Raw genomic sequence first — 23,998 nt, forward strand, 5'->3', positions numbered from 1 at the left:
CTTGAAACGAAACCGATATCAACAGGAAACGGTAACCGTAATCGTAACCGAAACATTATATTTTTCGATTTGAGCCCCTAGATTACACATATGCGTGCTGGCAGGAAGCTTGTCCATATCAAAATGGGCAAGAGGTGGAGATTGAACTCTAGAGGTTCTGCAGAGCAAGCTTTCACTCCACGCTCCGAGCTAAGACGCGTTGGAGCGCTTCCCACAGGACGCAAGGATAAGTAGGTAGGCAAAGGGGGGGAGGAGGTTCAAAGCCATAAGCTAACCTCCCCCCTCCCTGGAACAAAAAAAAATATTATGTTAGAACACATGCAAGAGGAGATCTGTTTTGAGGGTTACGTTTTTATTTAATCGCTTGATAGAGGCTCAGAACAGAACGGCCTGCAGCGTCGATAAACTTTACAGAATGTTTGTTGCACCATGGCACTGCTTTTTGTCAATCATACTCATATATGTACACACAAGTCTGCCACTGTACTTAGGCAACAGTTTGTACACGGTACAATAGCTTCAGTGTACGCTGCTAGGAAAAGCTGTAACGTGACACGAAAAAATGCATATGCTTTGGCAATCCTTCGTGTCAAGGTAGGATCTCCGCAGTTCTGCCCATTTCATTAAAACAAGTGATCAAGTCAAGCTGACACTGGAATAAGTGGTAAATGCAAAGAGTGCTTCAAAAAGAGGGCAGCGTAACCTGAGATCAATGATTGCAGATGGCTTCAATGGTCGGAGAATCTCAATACTGGCACCTTCTAAAGCTGGTTGTTGTGATGATCCATCCTTAGCAGTGGCTACGAAGTGCTTGGTTGGCTCTCACAGCCTAAACCCACTAAGGTCCTTGGAACATAAATAAATAGATCTTCAACACTTCATCCGTCTGTCTTGGTGGCTGCATTCGCCTGAAAACATGACACCAAAATAAGGCAAGTTTAGCTCACAGTAAACCAGAAAAAGCTTGATTAAAATGTCAAGCAAAGAGTGAACAGCATGTATTTAAATCTGATTTATTTACTTTTGTTTTTCTTTCTTTAAATTTTTACAGGTCCTATTGTAAAGGACTTTGCGTAGGGGGGGGGGGGGAGGAGAAATACAACATTTTGATATGTTACATATAAGAACTGCACATAATGTGTACTAACACGTACAAAATACAAATGCATAATCAGGAAAAATACAATATTTGAAGAAAATTTTCAAACAAGAGCAACAACTGCACATCAATGCGTAACACACACAAAAACCAGATGCATGTAACCAGATGCACACCAGAAGTAACAGTACAAAATAACTAGTATAGATGCTCTTGATGGGTGCAACAAAAAAAGTTGATTGAACCTAGCTTATTTTTGGAACAGTTATTTCAAACCAAGATTTGCACATTTTCGTGTGCATTTTCTATGTTTCAATGGACCTTTTTCCAGTAAGCCTCTGCGCATGCGTACACTCCCACTGTCGCCATTTTCGCAGGACACCAGGACGCGGTGCCCTGCGAAAATGACGACAGCAACATTGTCAGCATCTATCTTTGCGCATATTTAGTCTATTTTGACGCTTTGTTTTTTTAGTATCAATAGTATGGAATATAAAAAGCACTGAAAACCGATAAAACGGCACGATGCCGATGTGTTTTGACGGGCGGAGGCATGTTGGGCTGCACTTCATTTGTAGTTCGCAGACGGCTCCCCAGATGGCGCTCGTTACTCGAAAAAGGTTCATTGATATACTTATGTGATACATTTGAGTAAATCCAGTCTACCACACTGCAATATTTCCTTTATTACATTCTCTCCCCTTGACTCTTTTGCCCCAAATCATTTGATAACCCCCTCTCCCTTCCCTGAGCCAAGAATGTGTTGAGCCTTTTAATTCTTCCCTAACCTTTCCTTTATTGGGAAAAGGATGCTAAAAGGATTGTCTTACTTGCAGAGAACATTGACAGAGTGAGTGTCTTCAAAAACAATCAATGTCTGCCGTTATGAACTGCCTCTATCCGCCATACCAGGCATGGGACATGCAGGGAACCCACTTGTGGGTTCCCTGCTTCGACGAACGTGGTTATGGGACGACCAGCTTAATCGAAGCTCCAAGGTCAACCCTCCTAATCCACAAGACGGCACAAAGAAGACGAGAGGAAGGAAAGGACGAAAGATGATAGCTTGGAAGTTCAGAGAACACAGATAAAAAAAAAGGTGAATCTAGGGCACCTAAAACAAGTCTTCGATCAATGTGTTTACCGCCCACCCCGCCCAAGTAGCGAAAGTGGTCCCGAAGCGACGACAAACTGCGCCCCAGGAATTGGTGCGCCGTGCAGTCAGATGTCCCAATCAGGGTAGACGATTGTAAGAATGCTGGCGAGAAAGGCGGGCGGGCGGACACGAGTCCACCCGTTGTCACCGTCGCAGCGTTCGTGTCTGCATTGGTCCAATCCCGTGGACTGTTTGACTTCAGAGCAACCTGCGGCAGGACACGCGTCTACCGCGTCAACCTCAGCTGCCGTGCCGCTGCCGTGCCGCTGCCAGGATCGCGGTAAACAGATCCACTTTTGAGTACACTTTGTAAGCACACCAGTCGGCAATGCGCAGCAGGCACCGAAGTGAAACCGAAACCCGTAAACACGACGCCACCGTCCCTGGGGGCCACTTGCCTGCCGGGTGCCCCAGGTGAGGTAGTCGGGCCGCGTGGCGGCCAAGTACTCGTCCACCAGGTTCTGGACCACTTCCCTGGAGTTGTCCAGCTCGTCCAGGTTGTCCTGGAACATGGGCTCCTTCCGGAACTGCTCCAGGAAGGCCTCGCGCTTGCGCAGCTTGTCAAACTGCTGCAGCGTGCGCTGGAACAGCTGCGAAGACAGGTTACATCATGCCATTATTGCCGCCCAAAGACGCCGAGACACCTGATGCGAGATTTTCAAGGAGGCACCGTACAAGATTGTGTGTGGAAGAAACAGCTGATCGAGCTCTGGCGCAATTTTACACAATCACGAACTACACTTTATGTTGGAGTGAAGCGGCAAACGCATGAGCTATAAAAATAACTATGCATCTTGCGACGGTTACTATAGCAGATGTCGCCGACGCTGAAAGGTGGCCGTATGCCATGTCACCTCATCACAACATCAATGCCGCTTGATATAGTAACTGTAGCGCAACGTCCGTTTTCGTCGCTCGTGTGTTCAGCACGAATTGCCACAATCCATGTAGAAATTGGGTCTGCTTTTCCAGATAGCAGGATCTGCAGATGGGTTTCCGAAGTCATTGAAAACATGGTCACACTTATAGGCACAGACAAGGGGGAAGAACAAGACAATGCAATCTGAGGATTAAACAGTTGAAATATAGCACATAGTGTTATCTTGTTCTTCCCTCTTGTCAGTGTCTATAAGTGTGACAACGTTTTCGAAGAACAGTCAGCATTGCTCTGAAGTCAGTACAATGTAGCACGATGAGCGAATTCAAATAATAGCAGAATTTGTAGGAAAGTTGGTACGCTAAACTAGAAATGATGACAATGATTAAGGGTTTATGGCACCAAAGCTACAAAGGTCATCCGCAACAAACTAGAACGGCTAGCATTAAAACTTTTTAATTACATTGTATGGTAAAATCTTGTTAATATGAACCCGAGGGGGACAAAAGCCTTGTTTGAATAATGCAAAGTTTAAATTACCGGGGGCTGCCTCCCTAGAAACAAATTGGATGGGACCCGCATGTTAGCGTGAATTAAGAGAGTTTGAATTAACGAGATTCCACTACATACACTAAAGAACCAGGTATGTGAATAATGGCATCACAATTCATGTTAAGCAAATTAACTCAGGGCTTTTCAATTCGGCATGTACAGATGTCGGTGAGCGAGAGAAAGGAAGGTACTGAACCAATGTAACAACTTTACTATGTATAAAGTCACAGCATGTAGCAGAAACCAGTGTTGTAGAAAAAATTTAGCAGTCCGGTATGATTTCACAGTACAGTCACAGCGACAGCTTTAACACCGTATTGGACCCTAATGTATCCTTACGTATCTTGCACTTATGTATCCTGCACATGCAGTATATTGGGTGGTGAATTGAAACAGCCTGTCACGGGACTGTGGTAGCGCGCTCGCTTCACAGTCGGCGTGTCTGGGAATGGATCTTGAGAAAACTGCGGCAGGTTTCGGGTTTTTTTTTTTTCAAGCATTCTACAATATCAACGACGAAGAGCCCACAGATACACCGTTTCGAGTGAGGTGGGGGGGGGGGGAAGAGTCCACAACAGCTGTCACTGCAAAACAAGTTAAGTGTAGATGCCTTGTTCTTGTATGTGGCATTGGGGTTTCCAGCTCCCGTCCTTACCGAGGTGATGCCTGTGTGATTGGCGAGCATGAGACCGCTGACCCTGTGCTGTGTTTGGACGTAGGGCGACTTGCGGGAGAGGGCCACTTGGATGCTGGCAGGGCCCCAGGGGATGAACTGCACCATCTTGCGCTCACGGATACGCTGCAGGCTCTTGTGCACCTGCAGGCACGAGCGGGTAAACACGTGCAACAATTACGCTCCATAAGAAACACTTAATAGGAAAAAAAATTTTAAATTCACAAGATCAATGCTTAGTTTAATGGGGTGTTCTTCAGACATGCATTTTCTCAGCTTTTGGAAATTGTGTTTGTCATAAAAGTAGGCTTGAATCACATTAAAAACGACGACTGTGCAGCACTATTAGCGCAAACCCAATATTGACGCTTTTTCAAGTTTTACTTCCAAAGGGAGGCACAAAATATTACTGCTTAAAGGGAAGCTGAAACACTTCTTAAAAAAAATGAGTTAGAGGTGAACTCTGACATATTTTTATTCTATGAATCTGAATATCACATGCATTTTCCCCGAAGATGTAACTAAGCGCAAGAAAACGCGAAAAACCTCCAACAAGTCGACGTCATACTAGGATCTTTAGGTCACCAAGCGCGTGTTCCTCGTGTGGGCAGTGCATGGAATTGCAAGCTTGGCAGGTGTATTTTCCCGCGCTGACTCCAGTCATGACGTCTCTTTCTGACCTTTATGAAAATAGCAAGAGTAAACGTGTATAGCTTTGACGGGCGCTGAAGATCCATGAGAGCAGATATTCCGAAAATGCCTAGTGTGACGTCATGTCCCGGGAAGGAGGGGCTTCGGCGGTACTTTAGAAACTAATTTCTGCAGCCTTTGTGCACCAAATTGAAAAACAATCTCGATATTCGTGCTCCTGGAGGCCGAATGAGGGCCATTGAAGTGTTTTTTCTCAAACACAAAACCGCTTTAGTTTCTCTTTAAGAGGATAGCAGCCCAACAAACAAATTTCACCATAATAGCAGTTTTAAAAATAGCCTTGCAATTAAAAAAAAAAAATACTTGCATTAACAAGGTGGCCCAAACAGTGCCACACTCCTGGCATGCGTAACCGGGGGTGTGAAATTAGCACTAGTCAAATATGTCCAATATTTTGCCACTGCTGGGTTCATTTTAAGTGGGTTTGAATCTACTAAAGTTAATAAATGAAGAATAATTAAGGCAACTTAAAAAAAAAATCCAGACTTTTAGCAATCTTGAATGCACTTTCAAATGCTGCATGTTGTCTTTCTTTTGTTTTATTTACAGAGTTTATAAGACAAACCAGTTTCTTGAGGCCTTCACGAATGACGTCACGAGGGTCATGAGTGAGGGGAGAGAGGGAAGGGGGGAGGGGAGAAGAATGAGAGGAGGAGGATGGAGGAGGAGGGGGAGGAGGGGGAGAGGGAGAAAGAGAAGGAGGGAGGGAGGAAGAGGAGAGGAGGGAAGGAGAAGGTACGGAGGAGGAGGGAAGGAGAGGGTATGGAGAAGGAAGAAGGGCATACCCTCCTCTCTGTATCCTCCCCTTCTCCTCCTCCTCAAGAGCTGTGCTCTAATTTGGCATTACAGGGAATCGTAAACGTCTTTAATTTTTTCAAAGAACCTACAGCTTTTCTTTAACTTGCATCAGACTATAGCATCTTGGTCGCCCCTTTCAGATCATACCTGTCGCTTTCTCAGGTATTGGCCAACCATGACGGCCACTCAATCGTCTTGGAGCACTTCTTTCTCCCCACCTATCATGCCACCACAATCTTTGACACACAAGGGTGTGGATGCCTCACCTGTGTAGGATCCACCTCCCCCTGAATGATGTTGAGGATGCTGATGTAGCAGTGGTTGACCGTGCGGTCGTGGGTGATGGACACCATCATGTTCTTGGATTGGAGCAGCCGCCGCATCACGTCCAGCACCGTCGTCTTCCTCACGCTCTGAACCTGCAGAGCCGATTCACAATACATGCTGCACTTTCGTCCCCCATTTTTCCTTTTAGTCAGGTACGATTTTCCCGTGGTTATCTATGCTCCCTTTCGTCATAAAGTGTGAGATACACGCGCGTCAAAACAGTCCAACCTGATGAACAAACTGTCGGATACGACAAGTTTGGTCAAGCCAGAGTGTTAGGTCGGGGCTCGAGCATGCGACCAACCTGCCAGATATTTGTCGCACAGCAGTCCGACCGTCGGACGGCCACAGCCAGTGGTGGCACGAATGGCGTGAGCGTCGTGCTGTCGCGTGACAGTCAGTCCGATTGGGAGAGGAGGTGTCGCACCGGAGAAGCGGATGTAAGCGGTGCCATCATGCGAATCATTGATGGACGCCATGGGGTATTGCCGGGTGCACGAAACGAGCTGCCGATTTGCTCGCATTCGCAGCAAGCTGGCCCTTTGGGACCGATCGTGACCAGAATGTACTCTGTTTCACCTTACGATCGACAGCAGCGGACGCTATAAGCCGTTTCAATGCCTTGCGAGAGTCACACGACTTTCGGGAGAGACAAAGCAATGCACGGGGTGCGTAGTCACGCGATATGTATGGCAGTGCTCGCTTCGCTGAGATGGCTTAGAAGGTCTGCTGCGGTCCATCGTGATTATTTAATGTTCAGAAAAAAAAAACAAAGAGAAACCTCACGCAAAATCTTTAGCCACACGCACTTCCGTAGAATATAATAAATGTCTTTAAAACAGGAGAAACCATGGTCAAGCGGAATTAGGCAAGGTGCGAATGGATGATGCAGTGGTGGTCCAGCCAGCTTTGAGTTTGGAGCAATTTTTGGAGCAGAAAAAAAATCTCGTTATGGAGCATGTTTGTATCAGAAAAAGTCGGTTTTTGGAGCAGCTTTGGAGCAGCACACACGTTAAGTTTGGAGCAATTCGGGGCAGTTCCCTATTAGTGATATGGGCATGCATTCATGCGAACCCAAGCAGTTATGCTGTACTATAGTTGGGGACAGGTTAAGAGTGAAGTGGAAGCTCGTCCCTCCTCTTTCCATTTTTGCAGAGCGAACACTGGAGAGCGTTTCCTCTCCCGCAATCTTTCCAGTGATGCCCGGCCGGAGCCGGGCATCTCTTGAAAGACCGCGGCCATCTGCGGGCCGGACAAAGCGCGTCCGCGGACTGGGGTTTTGAGACCCTTGCTCTAGATAGAGACGTAAATTAGCACTATATACAAAGTCTGATCACGTGAAACGAGCAAATCAAGAAATATATTCTGGGTTCTCCCCAATGTATAGACATTTTAACGAGTAGTACAATCCAGGGGTTTCCCCAGGAATTGAAATTGGGGGGGGTGTCAAAATTTTTAGGGGGGAAGGGGGGGGTGTGCATTGAGAATAGGGGAGTCGTTGGGAATTAAAGGGCAACTCAGCTCAATTCCGAAGATTTCGGGATAATGAGTGATTTGGATTAGAAAGCCCTAGTAAAAGACACCACGTCATTTGCTTTGCAAAAAATGGGATATATATTTTTAAATCTAATTTTAAACACGAGCGGAAATCGAAACCGAAACTTCGGTTCCATCCGGCAACATTGGCCTCGGGCCGCCAAAAACTTGACCATCCGTTGGTACGAGATGTCATGTGATCCTCGATGAAACGACGGGTGGGATGGGGGCTGGCGTGTGCCAGACGCAAGTGTCGTCTGCACCGCAATCTTAACAGCATTTTGGTGTCTACGACATTCGATGACGTCTGCACAACTGTGGTATATGCCTGCGCACATAGTGTCCGTAGTGTGGATGAAACTCCAGGGACAATAATCCCAAACGGTGAGACGACGACGGCAGTTGCCACGCGGAAGACGGCAGTAATGGTGGAACCATTGCGGGTCGGCTGTTTAGTTCCGAAGAAGCGCGCTGCGCGGGCGCGTTACGCCAATCACATTGGCACCGCTGAGGGTTGAGAGGAAGCATTGCTGACATGAGCCATTACTCTTGCCCGCAAAACTAAAAACAAGCAAAAGGGGGCAATGGAGATGACGTCTAGCTCAATGTTGGCTACACTCACGCCGTAGCCTTGACTGCGCTTTTGGTTGCGCTTCAATTCGCCCACTCGAGTCAGCCGATTTTGGCAACTTGGCGAGTTGCAAAGTTTGCTGGACCGTTTAAGAAACATTTAGACAGAACTGCGTAGTAATATTTGATGTGTGGTCTTCCTAGGCGATACTGAAGAGGACTGCATTGTTTTTTCAAAACCAAAAATGAAGCAGAAATGCCCTTTAAGGCCTTCAGAAAAACAAAGGGGGGGGCGGGGGGGGGGGGGGGGGTGTACACTCTCTCTAGGTGGTGTGCGGGGAAATCATTAGTATGATCAAGGATTCAGATCATTGGACATGGAAAAAGGCAACAATTCGTAACCAAGCAGTCCCGATCGAGCATGCTGCGTGCTAGCGAAATAAGAACCATGTGCGAGCACATTGTATAAAACAGTGTCAAGCTTCGGAACGCTTCGAAATGCAACTAGAACTGTTAAAACTGCGGCGCGTCAGGAATGTCGGTAAAATTGGTACGAACGCTGTGAAACAATGCAGTGGAGCCGGAAACCTGGATTGGATTGTGATGGCCAAATCCCACTGGATCCCCACAGTTGCCAGACGAAAACGAAAACTCTTCCAAAAACCAATTCGGTCACAGATTTGTTTGCCTTCGCACAGTCTGGCGCAATTATTCCATTTGGGCGCAGCAAGGCGCAGGCAAGCGGGAATTTATCAAAATGGCGCAAATGGCGCAACTGGACCACCCCTGATTATGGCAAAGCCTCCTTGTAGGGATATCAGAACTGCGCAGAGCTGAATAGAACGTCGCGTCGGAAGCGAGGTAGCAAGCATGTGTCTCGACCTGTCGAGTGCAGAGAGACGGCGCAGCCGCTTCTCCTACAATTCGTATGTCAAATCAGATAGCTTTGTTGCACATTAGTCTCGTGATTCGTTTGGCAAAGGGCATGCAGTAGAGCCTATGTGAGCCAATAGACCTTTTGCAAAATGTGTGATGCCAAAAGGAATGCTGGGAACTGCCTGTACAGAACCAGCTGTAGCAGACGACGAAAGGGACATTGAAGCTGATGGAGGAAACACAGGCAAGAAACTGCAGTACCAACTTTCTCTTTCTTTTCAGGGTCACATAGAAGTAGATGCTAAGGGAGAAAGGAGGAGCCTGCAGGGAGTTCTCATAACTCATTAAGCGTTTTGCATACGGCCTTCTGGCACTTTCTCAAAAGGTCTATTAGAGCTATGGGGTGTAGCAAGTGACAGCACTTTACAGGAATAGTGTCGCACTTAGCACCAACACTCCGATTGGCTTGCTGGAGCCGTACCTTTCGCTGTTCATCTGGTTATGATACAGTGATGGAAGTACCATTTGACCTTTTGGAGCAGGCCTTGTAGCAGGCAAAATGTTGTTTTGGAGCAGGTAGTGGCCCTTTTGGAGCAGGGTCCGGCATATGTTGGCATATTACTTGAAAATGAAATAATGCTGCAATTGCTATATAAAGCCCATCTCTATTATTGGAACACAGCGCCTGTCGCCTTTTTAAGACAGGATATATAAAATTCAACAAAGTAAACACAAAAACAGATTTTTAAAAAATAAAGTTTATCTGCTCGTCAGATAAAAAAATACAATTAAATATGTCACACTGAGTTCTGATGGTACAGGATATGTAGTTTTATCAGCCTGCACTCTTTTAAGGTATCTGCAGCAGCATTTAACGACCCTCACTGTTGCGTGATGTTTTAGTTCAGATTAGAGTTGTCTTTCGGGCAGCAGCTTCAAATATTGTGGTATCTGATATTCGCTTGAAAAATTCCGATTCATTTTTGATGTGCTGGTGAAGTCACGATCGGATCACGGCGAGTTAACCCGTTGAGTGCGCTCCTTGGCATGCGCCTACGCGCTGCAAAGAAGCGACACCCATGGAGCAGACACTGCAGTCGCGCGAGTCGCGCAGTGCTTTGTGCTCCGAAAAGGATGGTTAGGCTTTACCAGCAGTACATCCAGAGCTTGGTGCAACTCAAGTCAGGAATGCACAGAGCATTGGGCTCGCGCTAGCTTTGACTTCGCTGGTAGCTAGCGCACGGGAACAGGGCGGGCCAACATTGAAAACATCCACAAGCTAGGTCTTTATTTTTTTAATAGGCTGCTCAGTGGGATGGTTCTTCGCTTAGCCTCTGCGGCTTTCGTCTCAGATGTTGCTAACGTTGTTCCTTTCAATGATGATGATGATATTGCGCCCTCGCAGTTTCGGTTTGCGTAACAGTTGCGGCGCGGAAAATACCGCGGTACCACCAGGCGCTCTGATAAGACTCCAATTTTTATTTTTTATTGCTGCATCTCATCTCGGCGCAGGCATGGCGCAATTCTTCGGTAAAATGACAATTTGGCGCTACATGTAGCAGGATTGCGTCCTTGACGCAATTGGCGCAGCACTTCCATCACTGATGATAAAACAAATAATACCTGCTTCCATCAGGTCGCAGTTTAATTATTATGTTGATGCATTACCGGTTAGTCACGTCTATTCTAATTCATGCTCTAAAATGTCCGTGATGAGAGACAAATCCACGCCCGAACCTTTGAATGTATCCTCAGACTGCCAAGAACCAACATCTAAAAAGTGTGAAGTGGTGTTCTCTCTATATAAGATTCCTCAACAATGCTGCTGACATGGTTAATACAACAGAGAAGTAGGCTTTTGATAGCAGTTGAAGGGTCATGAATTCTCTCAGGTCTTCTAGGAGCTTTGTGTGGCGCAAAACTCCGGCAAAGAAGGCTAACGCTAAGGTGCCGCTGCCTACCTCGTGTTCCGTCGTGAGCGGCGTGTAACCGGTCATGAGGAAGTGAAGGCGAGGCGTCGGGATCAGCGGTGCCACCAGCCCAAGCAGGTTGTTGTTCATGTAGCTGGGGTAGCGGAGCGTTGTTGTGCTCACGGACATGATGGTGGACACCTGGCGAGAGAGCCAAAGAAAGACTCTTGGTTCTGTCCAAGGTTTCAGCACGTTTGACAGTGGAGCGCACCACGAAAAATGAATGAGAATGTGCACTCATTTTCTGGCTCTATGCCTATCAGACATACAGTTGCTTCCTCCAAATAGTGATTTGCCCACCTGCAACAGGATTTCCAAAAGTCCAGCAATAAAAGAAATAGTGTTAAATAGAACTTCAGCTCCTAGCAAAAAGAATAGCAGAAATAACTTTTCTGAGGTACCGTGCTCATGGGCATCCGCAGAACTTTATTAAAAAAAGGGGGGGGGTGCAAGCTCTACTTTCTTAGAGGGAACCATGATTGGCCAGACAGGCACTTATGTTTTAGTAGGATCACAATCCTTTGGTCGTATTACTTCGCTTTCATAGATGCAAATAAGAGTGACGTCAGACTCTAAATTTCAACGGTGTTTGTTTTACAAACACGATGGCTTCAAGCTTCCGCCATGCCTGTTACACATACCATTGAGCTCGTCGTTCACAATTGATAATCCTAGTCATGCCGTCACGAGCAGGAGCCCTAAAGTCACACTGCTCATACATCAAGCAAAAGAGATGGCATTCACTGCAGGTACGATGACAGAAGTGTCTGCAAGCGGGCCTTGCAGACACTTCTGTCACGTCTTTCACGCACACGTCACGTGCGTGTGCGTGACGTGTGCGCTTCTGTCACGTCCCACGCATACATACATATGCGTGGGGAAAGACATGTCTTTCCCACGCACATGTATGTGCTTTGTACATACCTGCAGACAGTTTTTGTACGACTAATGTGGCCGGGACATCGTGCAAGGAAAAAACGTGCCTCAGACAGCACCTGCAGACTGTTTTTCAAACAATGTATTGGCAGTGCGACAGCGACCAGAGAATTTGCTACTAAAACATCTCGTCGTCAACATCCCCAGAATCCCAAAAGGGGGGGGGGGGGGGGGGGGGCGCTCCCCCTTGCACGGCCCTCCGGATGCCCATGGCCACACTACAAGTGTACCTGCATGCTGCTTTCTTCGTGAATGGAGCAGTGGTTTAGTAGTGTTGATAAAGCCAATTTTAATCGAAGGACTCCCGGAATTAATTATAGAATCAAAGAAAATAATGTTTACGTTGCAAAGCAGCACGAATGAAGTCTTATTAGTGGTTTGATTCTGGCTGACCCAGGACGAGCTTCAATCACACTTGAGGACAACTTTATTCTGGTGTTTCAGAAGAAAGGAAGACAGTGTGCGTAGCTTTGATCGGCGCTTGAGGGGCGTGACCGTACAGGTACCTATAGCTTTGTCTTCGTCGCCGGAAAAAGTTGCCCCCAAGTGCAGTAACAAAGTAGGGCTCAAGAATAGGATTTAGCAGAATTTTCTATGATACATAGTACCAAATCTTCCAACTTTTCAAACATTCCACACGAAGGAGTGACAAAACGTCCATTATGTCGACTCCATTCAGCAGTGCCCTTCTTTTTTAAAGTTGGCATCCACTAAAGAGAGCCTGTAAACTTCTTACCATGATTTCTACAAACAAGAACAAATTTTTTTTCAGCTTGAGAGTTATCCAACTTATTTTTTTTTTAATGTAAGACTAAAAAAGACATATCAAAATTCAAGCATTAGTAAGCGAAGTACCCCTCGCGAGTTCTTTAGAGTGCACCCGCAAATCACCCACCAGTGTGTTTATGTGCGAGAACGAAGGGTTCTCGATGTGCAGACGATCCACGGCAATTTGGTTGAGAGCGGCGTTGTCAAGGACGACAACAGAGTCTGCGTTTTGGGTGAGCCTGTTCAGTGTCAGCATGGAGTTGTACGGCTGGACCACCACATCACTCATCTCCTCTTGGTTGGGAAACACGGAGTACGTCTGGATGAGCTTTTTGGGGAACCTGCAACAATTAAAGCCTCGTCAGATTTTATGTCACAGCCTGGTTGGCATAATTAGAACAAACCTGCCCTATGTTACCGGTTGCTCAGACTTCAACAGTTAAAAAGACTTAAGAAAGCTACTGGAAAGCTTTGCAGTACAGTGAACAGTGGGTGAAGCCCAGGACCACACAGTACCGGCAAACAGTGACATCGGCAAAATGCAGCTACAAGATGACGATGTTCTTTTTCTTGCGTAAACATCACGGGGCAAAACTGCCATCTTTGATTACCTATTCAACATCGGCATTCCCCAATTTTCAATAAATACGAGGAGCAAACGTATACTCAAAAAATATTGAGTGTCGTTGAGTTCATTATTTCTGTAAGAATTGGGATTGTTCTGGAGCATGAGGGAGCCGCATGAATGCCAATAACTGCACGAGAAGTTTGAGTAATCTGCAATGCAAACAAAAGGAGTAGAAAAAAAAAAAAGAAAGAGCAGGAGCAGACCTGTCATTCAGTCGTTCCAAGATGTAGGAGCCCATGCCAGAACCCGTCCCACCCGCAATCGAGTGGCAGAGCACAAAGCCCTCGAGGGAGTCGCTGCCCTCGGCTTCCCGGTCGACGATGTCGAAGACGTCCTCGTTGAGACGCTCGCCCTGCGCCATTCCCCAAGCTAATGCTCCCGCCGAGTTGCCAGTTCAACCAGAGTGCACGCTCTATTGTCAACAAGCAAGCAAAGTACTAAAGTAGATGCAAGGCAAACATCAGGTGCAAGATGAAGAATCGCATCTCCATAGCAAGATGCTGTGCTGTACTAAGAGTGTCGGGGGTCTTTATGCACATTTAATGGTCCTTCATTTGTTTGCATCAAGCAATGCTTATTTATGTAGCAGCAGCCCAGAAAAAAAAAACATTTACAATCATGTCTGGCCTCTCTACAAATTAAAAACATGTCTAAACATTGCGGCATGTCCCTTTTTCGGAGATCAATATCAGAAGAAAGGGGCGTGTCACAATGTTAGGTTACGTTTTTATAAGAAAAAAGAGGCCACGCACGATTGTAATTATTGGTTTTCTGGAGCGCTTAAAGAGGGACACGAAAATTAAATGGATAGATTATTCTTGAAATGGAATGTTCATAGGCTACTTAGTATATAAATAAAGTTTCGCAATTTCTAGAGCTCTAGTAATTGCAATAATCAATTTACGAATTTTGATTATGTTCATTTGGTGACCAGGTAACACTGCCCAAGTTAGTCACACCACAGTGCCCATAAACCATATGATCGTGAACGCTCTCTCATTCTAGGTGCCCTCATGATCGCCCAAGCTTGTCTTGTCATGGTATGATCAAAACCACCCACGCAACTCGGCAACTCCAACACCATTCTCGCCCCTGGTCCCTTGACCTTCCACCTTGCAAGCGCCTGCGAGATTGACCCGGGCTACTTCGACCACTGCGAGTTCATCCGTGAGTCGCCATCGCTGGAGCTGGTTGCCAGCGGGTCGCAGTCAAAATTACCAGCTTCCAACGTGTCTTGATAACAATCACTTTCATATCGCTGCTGCGATCAGTGTCGAAGGTTTCGAAGAAGCGAGCGATTCCGTAGACATAATCGTCACAGACCGCATGCTTGAAACGCTGAACGTAAACAAGGAAGCTGAAGCTCGAGACGCCAAGAGAGCAGGGTCTATGAGTGCGTGCAAGGGGACGCCGCACAGTTGGCTGGCGACGTCACCAGCCCGCCAGTACGGCGGCCTTTTCGAATGGGGCGGATCCGAGGGTCCCGCATATAAATCAATTTATCCACAAAACTATCGTGCCATTTTCAAAGCAAAATTAACAGGATTATAAGAACATACAATGGGTCCTAGCAGTACAGTTATCTCATATTTTATTGTTGCCATGGCCTGACCTCGCCGACATACATGCTCGGTTTTAAGCAGGGAAGATAATCCTCTTAGCGCTCCTCCCTCTAAAGCTGCAAGGGGAGCCAAGTTGGGGCAAGGTAAAAAGTGGAGAGGACATAGAAAGAAAGGAGGTGGGCAAAAGTGGAAAGCGCGAAGTGTATGTCGGCCTCAGAGCAAAGGGTCATGTCGCAGTTCTGGTCACGCGAATATTAGAAAAAAAGGCCATGCATGATTATATAATCTTTTTTTTTTAAGATGCTTAGGGCATGCAGGTTGTTTCCATCATAAAACAACGACCTCAGACCCCACTTTAGTGGCACTTTACGTGAGCAAAGTAGCTCAAACTGAACAAGCCGATGTGCTCTTGATGCTTGAAGCAAGGACGCATGCCCTATGCTTTTGAGAAAGGGGAGCCGCTACCTGGGAGTATCCAACGGCCCAGTTATTTCCAGCGCCACCTCCGGACTGGGACAGGTAGATGTTCTCTTGGTTGTACAACTTGGCATACGGCGAGTTCATGATGGTGTTAATAACCCTGGGTTCGAGGTCAAGCAGTACCGCACGAGGGATGTAGTGTTGGTCGTCGGCCTAGAAGGAAATAGCAACATCATGAGTGTCTGCTATCTGCAACACAGTCACATCGCTTAGAGCAGTATACTACCATAAGGTATTTCAAGTGTCAATGGGTAAATGGAGCAAAAGGCCATTCATCAAAAAGGCATCATTAGGCGTCACATCGTGACTTGACTCCATGATCGAATTTTCAAGATACAGCTTGAAATTAAGTACCAGTTTTGCTTGTACAGTTTGTGCAGCTATGTAAACATCAGTGCTAGCATCAGTCCACTCTATCCACTGAGCTAGTTTCTTAGAACATGCAGGCAACAAGCATCATAATTTAAATATTTTATCTGAAAAACTTTGCACTTAGAAACTCGGCAGAACAATAAGCCTACATGCAAACGACCTTCATAATATATTACACCCACGCACGAGTTATTTAATGCAGAAACAGAATACTGCAGCTGGCAGCACTTGAGGCAAGAGTGGCATCCAAACTAATACCAAAGCTTATACTACAAGATCATGCTGCGGCTAAGTACCTGATAGAAGAAGACATCCTTGCGATCAATGCCTTCAGTTGCGAAGCTTTCCAGGCATCCGTCTGAAGGAAAGAAGCAACAAAATTTACAATAATAATTGAAAACAAGCATGTTAGTTAATAGATATGTATACATGAAAGAATAAAACATTGAGGATAAAAATGGAAAAAGGACTTCTTGAAAGAAGTCCTGTTTCTGTCTCTGGTCTCAATGTTTTATCCTTTCATGTATTCATAAATTTACAATCTCTTTGGCCTGCAATAAAACAACATTAATGCAGTTCAATGGGTTACATACCTGGGCTGATGCCATGTTCAGCACACAGCTTTTTCCAAAACTCAAAGCCAACTGGAAAAAAAAAAAAGAAGTACTTTTAGCAGAGCTGAAAGTGTAGTAAACTTCTACAAGATAGTGGCACGAACTGCACCTGCCTACATGAGATGTCCCAGGTCATAGCAGTATGCCAGAGCAAAAGAATGTTTACAGAGTACTAAAACCCTCTCCGCTTTGGAACTGCACTGTAGTGCTTTAAACGATGACTTTAAAGTGGCAGCCCTGCGCCATCAAACTAGGGTGGGCATGCCCACCCTAGTTTGATGGCGCAGTCTTTAGTTCTCCTAGTTCTTTACAGACCTAAATTATGTGCTACATCATGTAGGAAGTACCAGCAGAAACCAACACACCTGTCACCCCTGAGGAGTCAGTAATTTCACAGCTGTTCAGAGCTGCCGCATAAACACTTTACTATGAACCTAGGTTTTAAATGGTGTGCTTTTTGCTAATATATTCCTATTTACCAGCTCATTTTCACCCTAATATTATGTTTGCTTTTGCTCTTGTTTTTTCACTGTCTCAACAGCCAATCAGAAAGCGTAAAATTCAAGTTCAAGCAGACAAAAAAAAAAGACTGCATCCCCACGGGGTAAATGATGTTGATTGGGGTGAAGCTCTGGTGGTGCTGATGATTGATTGATTGATTGGAGTTTTATGGCGCGAGAGCAACTAGGCCAAAATGCGCCAGGTGCATGTGGTGCTGATGATACTGATTTTATTGTTCATAGGTAGTGTTGATGGTGCTGATTTTTTTTTATTGCTCATAGGTAGTGCTGAGTTCTGGGTTGTGTTTCGACTTCATTATAACTGCTTTATGGTCTGTGAAATGCAGAGCCAGTGGTTCTTCTAGCGGATCAGCTTGAATCCACTAGAAGCCGTGGGAACGCATCTCCACCGCTTAAGCCAACGGTTCATGTCAGAAAGAGAATGTGTGGTATGGAACGGGGTTATATACGCATTTGAGCATTTGACCGCAGCGCCCTCTTGTCAATAAACGTTGAGCCAATACATGCAAAGTTTAACGCAATTATATACGCATTTGACCGCAGCGCCCTCTCCTGTATAGACGTTGAGCGGCTATATGCAACGTTTCATCCATGACAGAAACCCCAGCTCTTGAGTTACTACCACATCTCAGAGCCCCTTACTCGTCCCGCAATCGTGGCTGAGTGGTTAAGGCGATGGATTAGAAATCCATTGGGGTCTCCCCGCACAGGTTCGAATCCTGCCGACTGTGCAAACATTTTTTCTTTTTATGTAAGCACGGACGCCGGACGGCCGGACGTAAGGAAAATGCTAGACCCTAAGGAGCTTCGCCCCTAAAAGAATCAGTGTTTGTGTTTAGACAGCAAAGCTCAACCTGCCTTTGAGGTGCGGCGACGCTGGCTTACGCTGTAGGTGAGACATTTAGCCAAAGCGGTATTACTGGTAGCCTGGGGTCTTTAATGTGCATCCCACAGTAGTGAAACACGACTGCACGCCGGTACAATGCTCGTTCAGATCGAAACGGGCAGGGGATTGAACCCTGAATCCCTGGGCTCTGCAGTGTGTGCTTTCGCTCTTTGGCTCCAAGCTGCAGTGCACAAACAAACTTGGCAATCAAACCCCCGTTCAAGAAGACGATATGGAATGTAGTCTCTAAAAAAATTCATTGGCTTTAGGGAATGCCAGGCAAATGCCAGGAGTCTTTCCATGTGCAAGGTGTGAACTGTTACATCCAATATTACAAGATATGATTCTGTAGAGCTTATGCGTATTTGGCTATCATTTTGGTTAACCCTGCATGCCATCTGCCGAGTGCAACATTTGACGATGAAGAAGGACTGAAACCAATATAAATACAAAGGAGCAAGAGCAAGAGGGCGACTGAATAAATGAGTTAAACTAAGTGTCAGTCTGCTAGAACTGTAGGCTGCTACCATTTTATCTGGAACATGCTTTTGCTTGTGGCCTGGGCTTCGCTATCATGTAAAGTGAAGCATACTTAATTACGGATGCTATGAAAGAAAGCAATGCAGATAATAAAGCTGAAAAGAATGTTTGATGGGAAGACACCGAGGCCTCAAACTGCATAATTATTTTTTAAATTTTAATTATTTTAGAAACTTTGTTAGCACATATGTGCAGATGCTGACGGACGCCTGTATTTGAACGTTGCTCGGGCTTAACCAGACATTACAGCGCCGCTTTTATGGTCGTATTGCTTGGATGGTGCAGCCAGAATTACTAGTTTGCGTCTTGCATACACGCTTACGCCCCATGCCCAAGAGCAACGGGCCAATAACTGTTTTGTAAGCATTGTTTAGCTAAGCTTGTATTCTTTTTTTTTATGCAATCCAAGGATGAATTTTATGCTAAACTTCTGCTGCAGTCCAAACAGCAGATATAAGTATTCCTTCCCTACAGTGAGAATCTTTGAGGTTCTCAGAGTGTCTGGTGACGCTTAAAGAACCTCATTTGCACGCAGCTCAACATGGCGACAAACCTGTACTGAGCGAGACAGAACGCCGCACTAGGCATAGCACTATTAGAGACTTTTAGTAGAGCATACGCTAAAACTTCGCATTGCAAGAAAGAGCTTGTGCCGTCACTTTAGAAGCATGGATTGAGCACAAGCTCGCTCGACCCGCAATCGCAGCGCACAGTCTACTAAACACTTTCTACAGGTGCAAGATATGATAAACGGTATGGTCTTGCTCGAGAAGGCTCGGCGTAGAAATGGCATAGGCCCTCGACGGAGAACACCCATTGCTCCTTTTAATGAACGCAGGTTTAGGTACGCCCCGCCCCCGCCCCCCCCCCCCCGCCCCCCACCCCCCCCCCCCGCCCCCGTTACATAGAACCCCTTTATAAAGTAAGATAGTTTAGAGAAAATGGCGAACGAGCGTCCTTGTAACAAATTTGTTTTCATAGAAGCACAATGCAGGATTGGGCGATGCAAAACTTTTTTGAGTCTCGCCTGGTTTACGGGAGGAGAGAGAGGAGGGAGTACCCAAGGCTTAGCTTTGGCTTAGGTAAATGCCCCTCAAAGCGCCGAGGAACAGATAGAAGAGAAGACAAGAGCGCAAGGAGACGTCAGAACGTTGAACTCTGGTTGGAATTATTAGTAGGGTAGAGTCCGGGACCGTACACCTAGAGCCAGCTGCCTTTGTCTTCACTGCAGTCGTAGAACCCGTTAGAACGCAGAACGCTGGCGTTTGGCTCTCGCATTCGAACGGCATTTAGGTCTACCACTAACCATTCCAACCAGAGCTCAGCGTTCTCACGTCCCTGCGAGCTCTCGTCTCCTCCTTCCCCTCAGTTTCTCAGCACATATGAACTTCGGAAACAAAAAGCATTCCATGGGCGTACACCGGTGGCGCTAAATCGAAAGCATCTAGCCAACTATAACTCAGCTACGCCCACTACCAGGCACAAGGCCAGGGGAGGGGGGGGGGGGGGGGGGGGGGGGGGGGCATGGGTCCCCAAATTTTTTATTTTGCTGGGAGCTCCTCTCCCCCTCCCCCTTTACAGCATATTGTCATGCCCCCCCCCCCCCCCCCCCCCCCCGAAATTTTCCATTTTGCTGGGAGCCTCCTCTCCCCCCTCCCCCTCATACAGCATTTTGTCATGGGCGGCCCCCGCTTCCCCCGAAACAAAATCCTGGCTACGTGCCTGCCCACTAACAGTAGCTCACTGACAAAACACCAACACTACAATGGGTCTGAACCTAAATCCGAAAGGTGAGTAATGTCAGGGAAGCGGGGTACCCCGAAGATATCCGAGGAATTCTTGTTTTTTTTTAAACGTTAATCAGTCTTCGCGCCATACGCCTGTTACCTTGACATGAACGGAAATGTTGTGTCAGACGGAGGCCGCTGTACTCACTCTGGTTCCCACACTGGCCGAGCTGGAGCATGATCATTTCTCGAGGCATGGTCTTGTAGTCTGCTGTGGGATGTAATTACCGGGACAATTCGTAGAATCAGATAAACAGTGCCGATCGCCACCAAAGAAATTCTGGCGGAATATTTGCGGAGCTCTAGAACGGATGGATGAATGGATGATGGTAAGTACACACAGAGCCGTGTATGTGAGTAAACAGCAACTCCGTCCAACTGTAGTTTTTGTAATTGTCGGTAACTTGCGCCATCTAGCGCTTAGGTTTCTAGCAATGCTCTCAGCCAGTGATTCTGCTGGACCTAAGCAGGGCCAGTGAATTTCAAAACTAATGCTCGTTAAATCTCGTTTTGGCAAATGATGTTTTGATTAAATAAAACTCAACCCTGCTCAAGCTTGCAAAACAATAATAATTAATAAAGGCTTTATGAGGCAGAGGCGTTTGAAGTCCACTCCTTTCCACCCTAGAGGAGTGAACACTGGAGGGGAGGGTCTTGCCTCCTCTCAAGCGTTCGTTCTGCTAAAGTGGAAATAGTGAAAGACTTTGCGGAAGGAGCCTATCCTGCACCCTAAAACCTGCGACTGACTCTATGTTCTAGTGTTCAGAATAAGACGAGCTGGGTGTTTCCCTCTCCGTCTGAGGTTTTAAAGGGGCACTGAAGTCAGTTTTGGAAAAGGTCGTTTTTTGATCTCATATTGTTCAAAACGGTGTTAGTTAAGTCCTATATTACAAAACCGCCTATTCATCTCGGGGCACGAATAAAGCATGTGGGCTCTTTTTTCTCGCGGACCACATTGTGTGGACCAATGAAAGACTTACAATACGCGTAGATTTCGAACGATTTCATAACTCGTTTTGAAGAGTCTGATATGTACGCATTCGGATAACTCTCCTCTTTTTCTCCGCGGGCGGAGTCATCGCTTGCATATCGCCGACAAGCGCCCTTCGTCGACCACTTCAACTCGGAAGAAAATTCTTCCCAAAAAAGGGCGTGTCGCGATCTTTGAACACTCTTTTAACGACAAAATAAGCTGCGTACTGATTGTGATTTGGGGTTTGTTGGAATGCTTAGAGCGTCTAGATCGAGTTGCCAACACAAAAGGACGATGTCAGAATCAACTTCCGCCTAGACTAAAAAGGGACGAGGGGGGGAGAGGGGGGGGAGGAAGTCGCCCTTTTTTTTTTTTTTTTCTTTTGTTCTGGAGTGAGTCAAGTTTTGACGGAACTAGCGCGGCCCTTGCAACATTTTCTACACCCCATTATTCTTCCTTTCATCTCTTTTATTCATTTTATGCAAGGGTAGCTTACCCAATCCCATTATTAATTTAACATTGATCAGCTGGAGGAAGCGACAAGCGCGTTGCTTTGACCGGCGCTCCCGCAGCACGTGCAGTCGTATCGTTGGTCCACCTTTATTTGAACTTCTTACGCATTGTATGCTTGCAATGGGCAGTTCCAGCCCATTGCATATCCCTCGATTTCGATTTTTTAAGATGCACTTTACTGGTTTCCTCTCTGCCTTCAAAAAAAAACATCCTACCCGCCCTAACTACCCCCCCCCCCCCCCCCTCTCTTCCCCTCCTTCCCGAAATTCGCAACGAGTCCTCATTGCTCACTTTCCTTTCCTGATCGCGTGCACATGGAACTAATTGTAGTAACAACAACTTTCGACACTACGACTTCTTTTTCTTTTCATTTTCATTTTATCAGCTTTGTATCTATTATAACTTCTTGTTTACATTCTGACCAATTTTTTTTTTTATCGATAGATGGCTCATTTTTGCGTTGTTCCTCGGTACTAAGTCTCCTCGTTTAACCGTATTCCTCAGAGAGCCGCAACTTTAAACATGTTGTATTTCATTGACAGAACAAAGAGAAGTCCGTTGTTGGATGGAAAAATAAAACATTATCCCCCGCCCCCCCTCTTTTTTTTTTCACTTAACTTGAGGCAAGTGCGCTGTGTGGTTTCCCAAAACGACACATTTGTACACACGCAAGCGCGCACACACACACACACACACACAAAAAAAAAAAGTTTATTGTTTTTTGTTTTTTTTTGCACTGCGTTTTAATACACCCTAATTCAGGTTATTTACTGGGTATTCGTTGCCATACCATTCTAGTCAGAACGTTATCGACGGCGTGTTTTTACTTTTAAATGTTGCGTAAAGTGGCACTGGAAAGAACTGCATGAAGCCCACGAGAAGTACAGACAATCAACCCCGAGCGCTCATAAATCGGACGTAAACAAAATCGTATAAATAAACCAACGAAGAAAATGCAATTAAACTTTTCGTAGAGATGTATGTAGGTGGTGCAATTATCATGTTCAAACCCTCATGCGTATAGGTTTCTAAAAAAAAAATCTAGTATAAAAAATGACTGAAATAGACCGTCTGGTTGACGCTGCCACTCGCAGACGGTAGCCTACCTGTCTCAAGTCTGCTGGATTTGCTTTCGGGTGTTAATTTCAAAGTTTTTTTTTTCAAATTTTGCTCTATACTGCGCCATCTGCATGAGTAGCATGCGTCAACCAGACGGGTTGTTTTCGGTTTCCTCCTTTTGCAAAGTGCATAGGAATAAAAGTATTTTCTTTGCTTGAGTTTTTATCCAAAAACCTATACCACATTTGTGAAAAAGTCCCGTTGCTCTCCGTTCGTCGCCTGAATAGCGTTAACAGAGATTATTGCATTTCATTTTCATAAAAAAAGAAAGTTAAGAAGTTAAAAAAATAAATCTCCACTCCGTACGTCGACATGGTGTAAAATCGTGAACCAGCTACGCCACTGACCATGACTTGGTCTCGCTTTTCACATCTCTTTCTTACAATAAAGTGACCAAGGGCTCGCCGTCAAGAAGGCGCCTCGGACAGGCAGAAGCCGACTTGTTAGAAAGTGAACTCGCTGAGCGAAGCAAACGAGGAAATGTTTTTTTTAGAGCGGGCACGCAAAAGGGATGCAGGCAAGCGTATCGGCGTTCTCGGCGAGGATGTCCTTCCAAGAGACGGATCTTCTGAGTGGAATGCAAGTGGCAAACAAGGAACTCCGCGAAGAAAGTTCGTGGGTGCAAACAACTACCAGGACATTAAGGTTTGCAGTTTTTTTTTTTTTTTTTTTTCCTGTGGGCACTTATTTTTGTTTTAACGATGTTGTGGAGTGCCAGCATGATTATATCCGGATGCGAGTTAACGGTGAAAATACAGGACACATAGTATTGTGAATCAAGATGCAGTAGTACAAAAAAAGAATTTTCATCTCGTCACTTTTACGTTTGTTTATCGTGTCCCGGAGGATAGAGAAAACATCTCCTTCATTAAAAAAATGTCGCGATTCCGCTGCATAATCGCAAAGCAAAAGTCCAGCTTTTTCCCTCACCTGCAGCCGCAAGTGGCAGCCGAGGGAACTACGGCGAAAAGCTTACGTGACCTCGCTTCGCTCTAAGCTGCAGCATAACGCCCGCTAATATCAGCAGAGAGAGGGAGAGGAAGCGTCCTTCGAGGGAGCACACGGGAACCTACACGGCACCCCGAATTACGTCACTAGGAGAGCGACCAGGGGCGTGTTCCAAAATTTACTCGAACCTACTCCAGTGTAAGGGT

At 46.0% G+C, this 23,998-nt stretch overlaps 1 protein-coding gene across 1 annotated transcript; it reads right to left on the reverse strand.

The window, feature by feature from the left end:
* Positions 1 to 335: 335 nt before the first annotated feature.
* On the reverse strand, positions 336 to 20,633 carry LOC8042293 (tubulin gamma-1 chain). The gene is made up of 11 exons (XM_040208896.3): positions 20,388 to 20,633; positions 16,485 to 16,535; positions 16,188 to 16,249; positions 15,505 to 15,672; positions 13,681 to 13,829; positions 12,977 to 13,190; positions 11,137 to 11,286; positions 6,133 to 6,285; positions 4,340 to 4,501; positions 2,654 to 2,845; positions 336 to 908 (listed from the first exon to the last, which is right to left on the reverse strand). Exons 1-11 carry the CDS (start codon positions 20,434 to 20,436, stop codon positions 879 to 881), a joined length of 1,380 nt encoding a protein of 459 aa, XP_040064830.2. The 5' UTR covers positions 20,437 to 20,633; the 3' UTR covers positions 336 to 878.
* Positions 20,634 to 23,998: the final 3,365 nt, after the last annotated feature.

Source organism: Ixodes scapularis, unplaced genomic scaffold (genome assembly GCF_016920785.2).
Source record: "Ixodes scapularis isolate PalLabHiFi unplaced genomic scaffold, ASM1692078v2 PGA_scaffold5__190_contigs__length_132052651, whole genome shotgun sequence".
NCBI classification, from domain to species: Eukaryota; Metazoa; Arthropoda; class Arachnida; order Ixodida; family Ixodidae; genus Ixodes; species Ixodes scapularis.

Coding starts and splice junctions, on each gene's coding strand:
- LOC8042293 (XM_040208896.3), bottom strand. CDS start 20,436: ATGCCTCGAGAAATGATCATGCTCCAGCTCGGCCAGTGTGGGAACCAG. Junction 16,250..16,484: donor TGAACATGGCATCAGCCCAG/GTATGTAACCCA, acceptor TCTTTCCTTCAG/ACGGATGCCTGGAAAGCTTC. Junction 909..2,653: donor TCACCTGGGGCACCCGGCAG/GCAAGTGGCCCC, acceptor TCATGTTTTCAG/GCGAATGCAGCCACCAAGAC.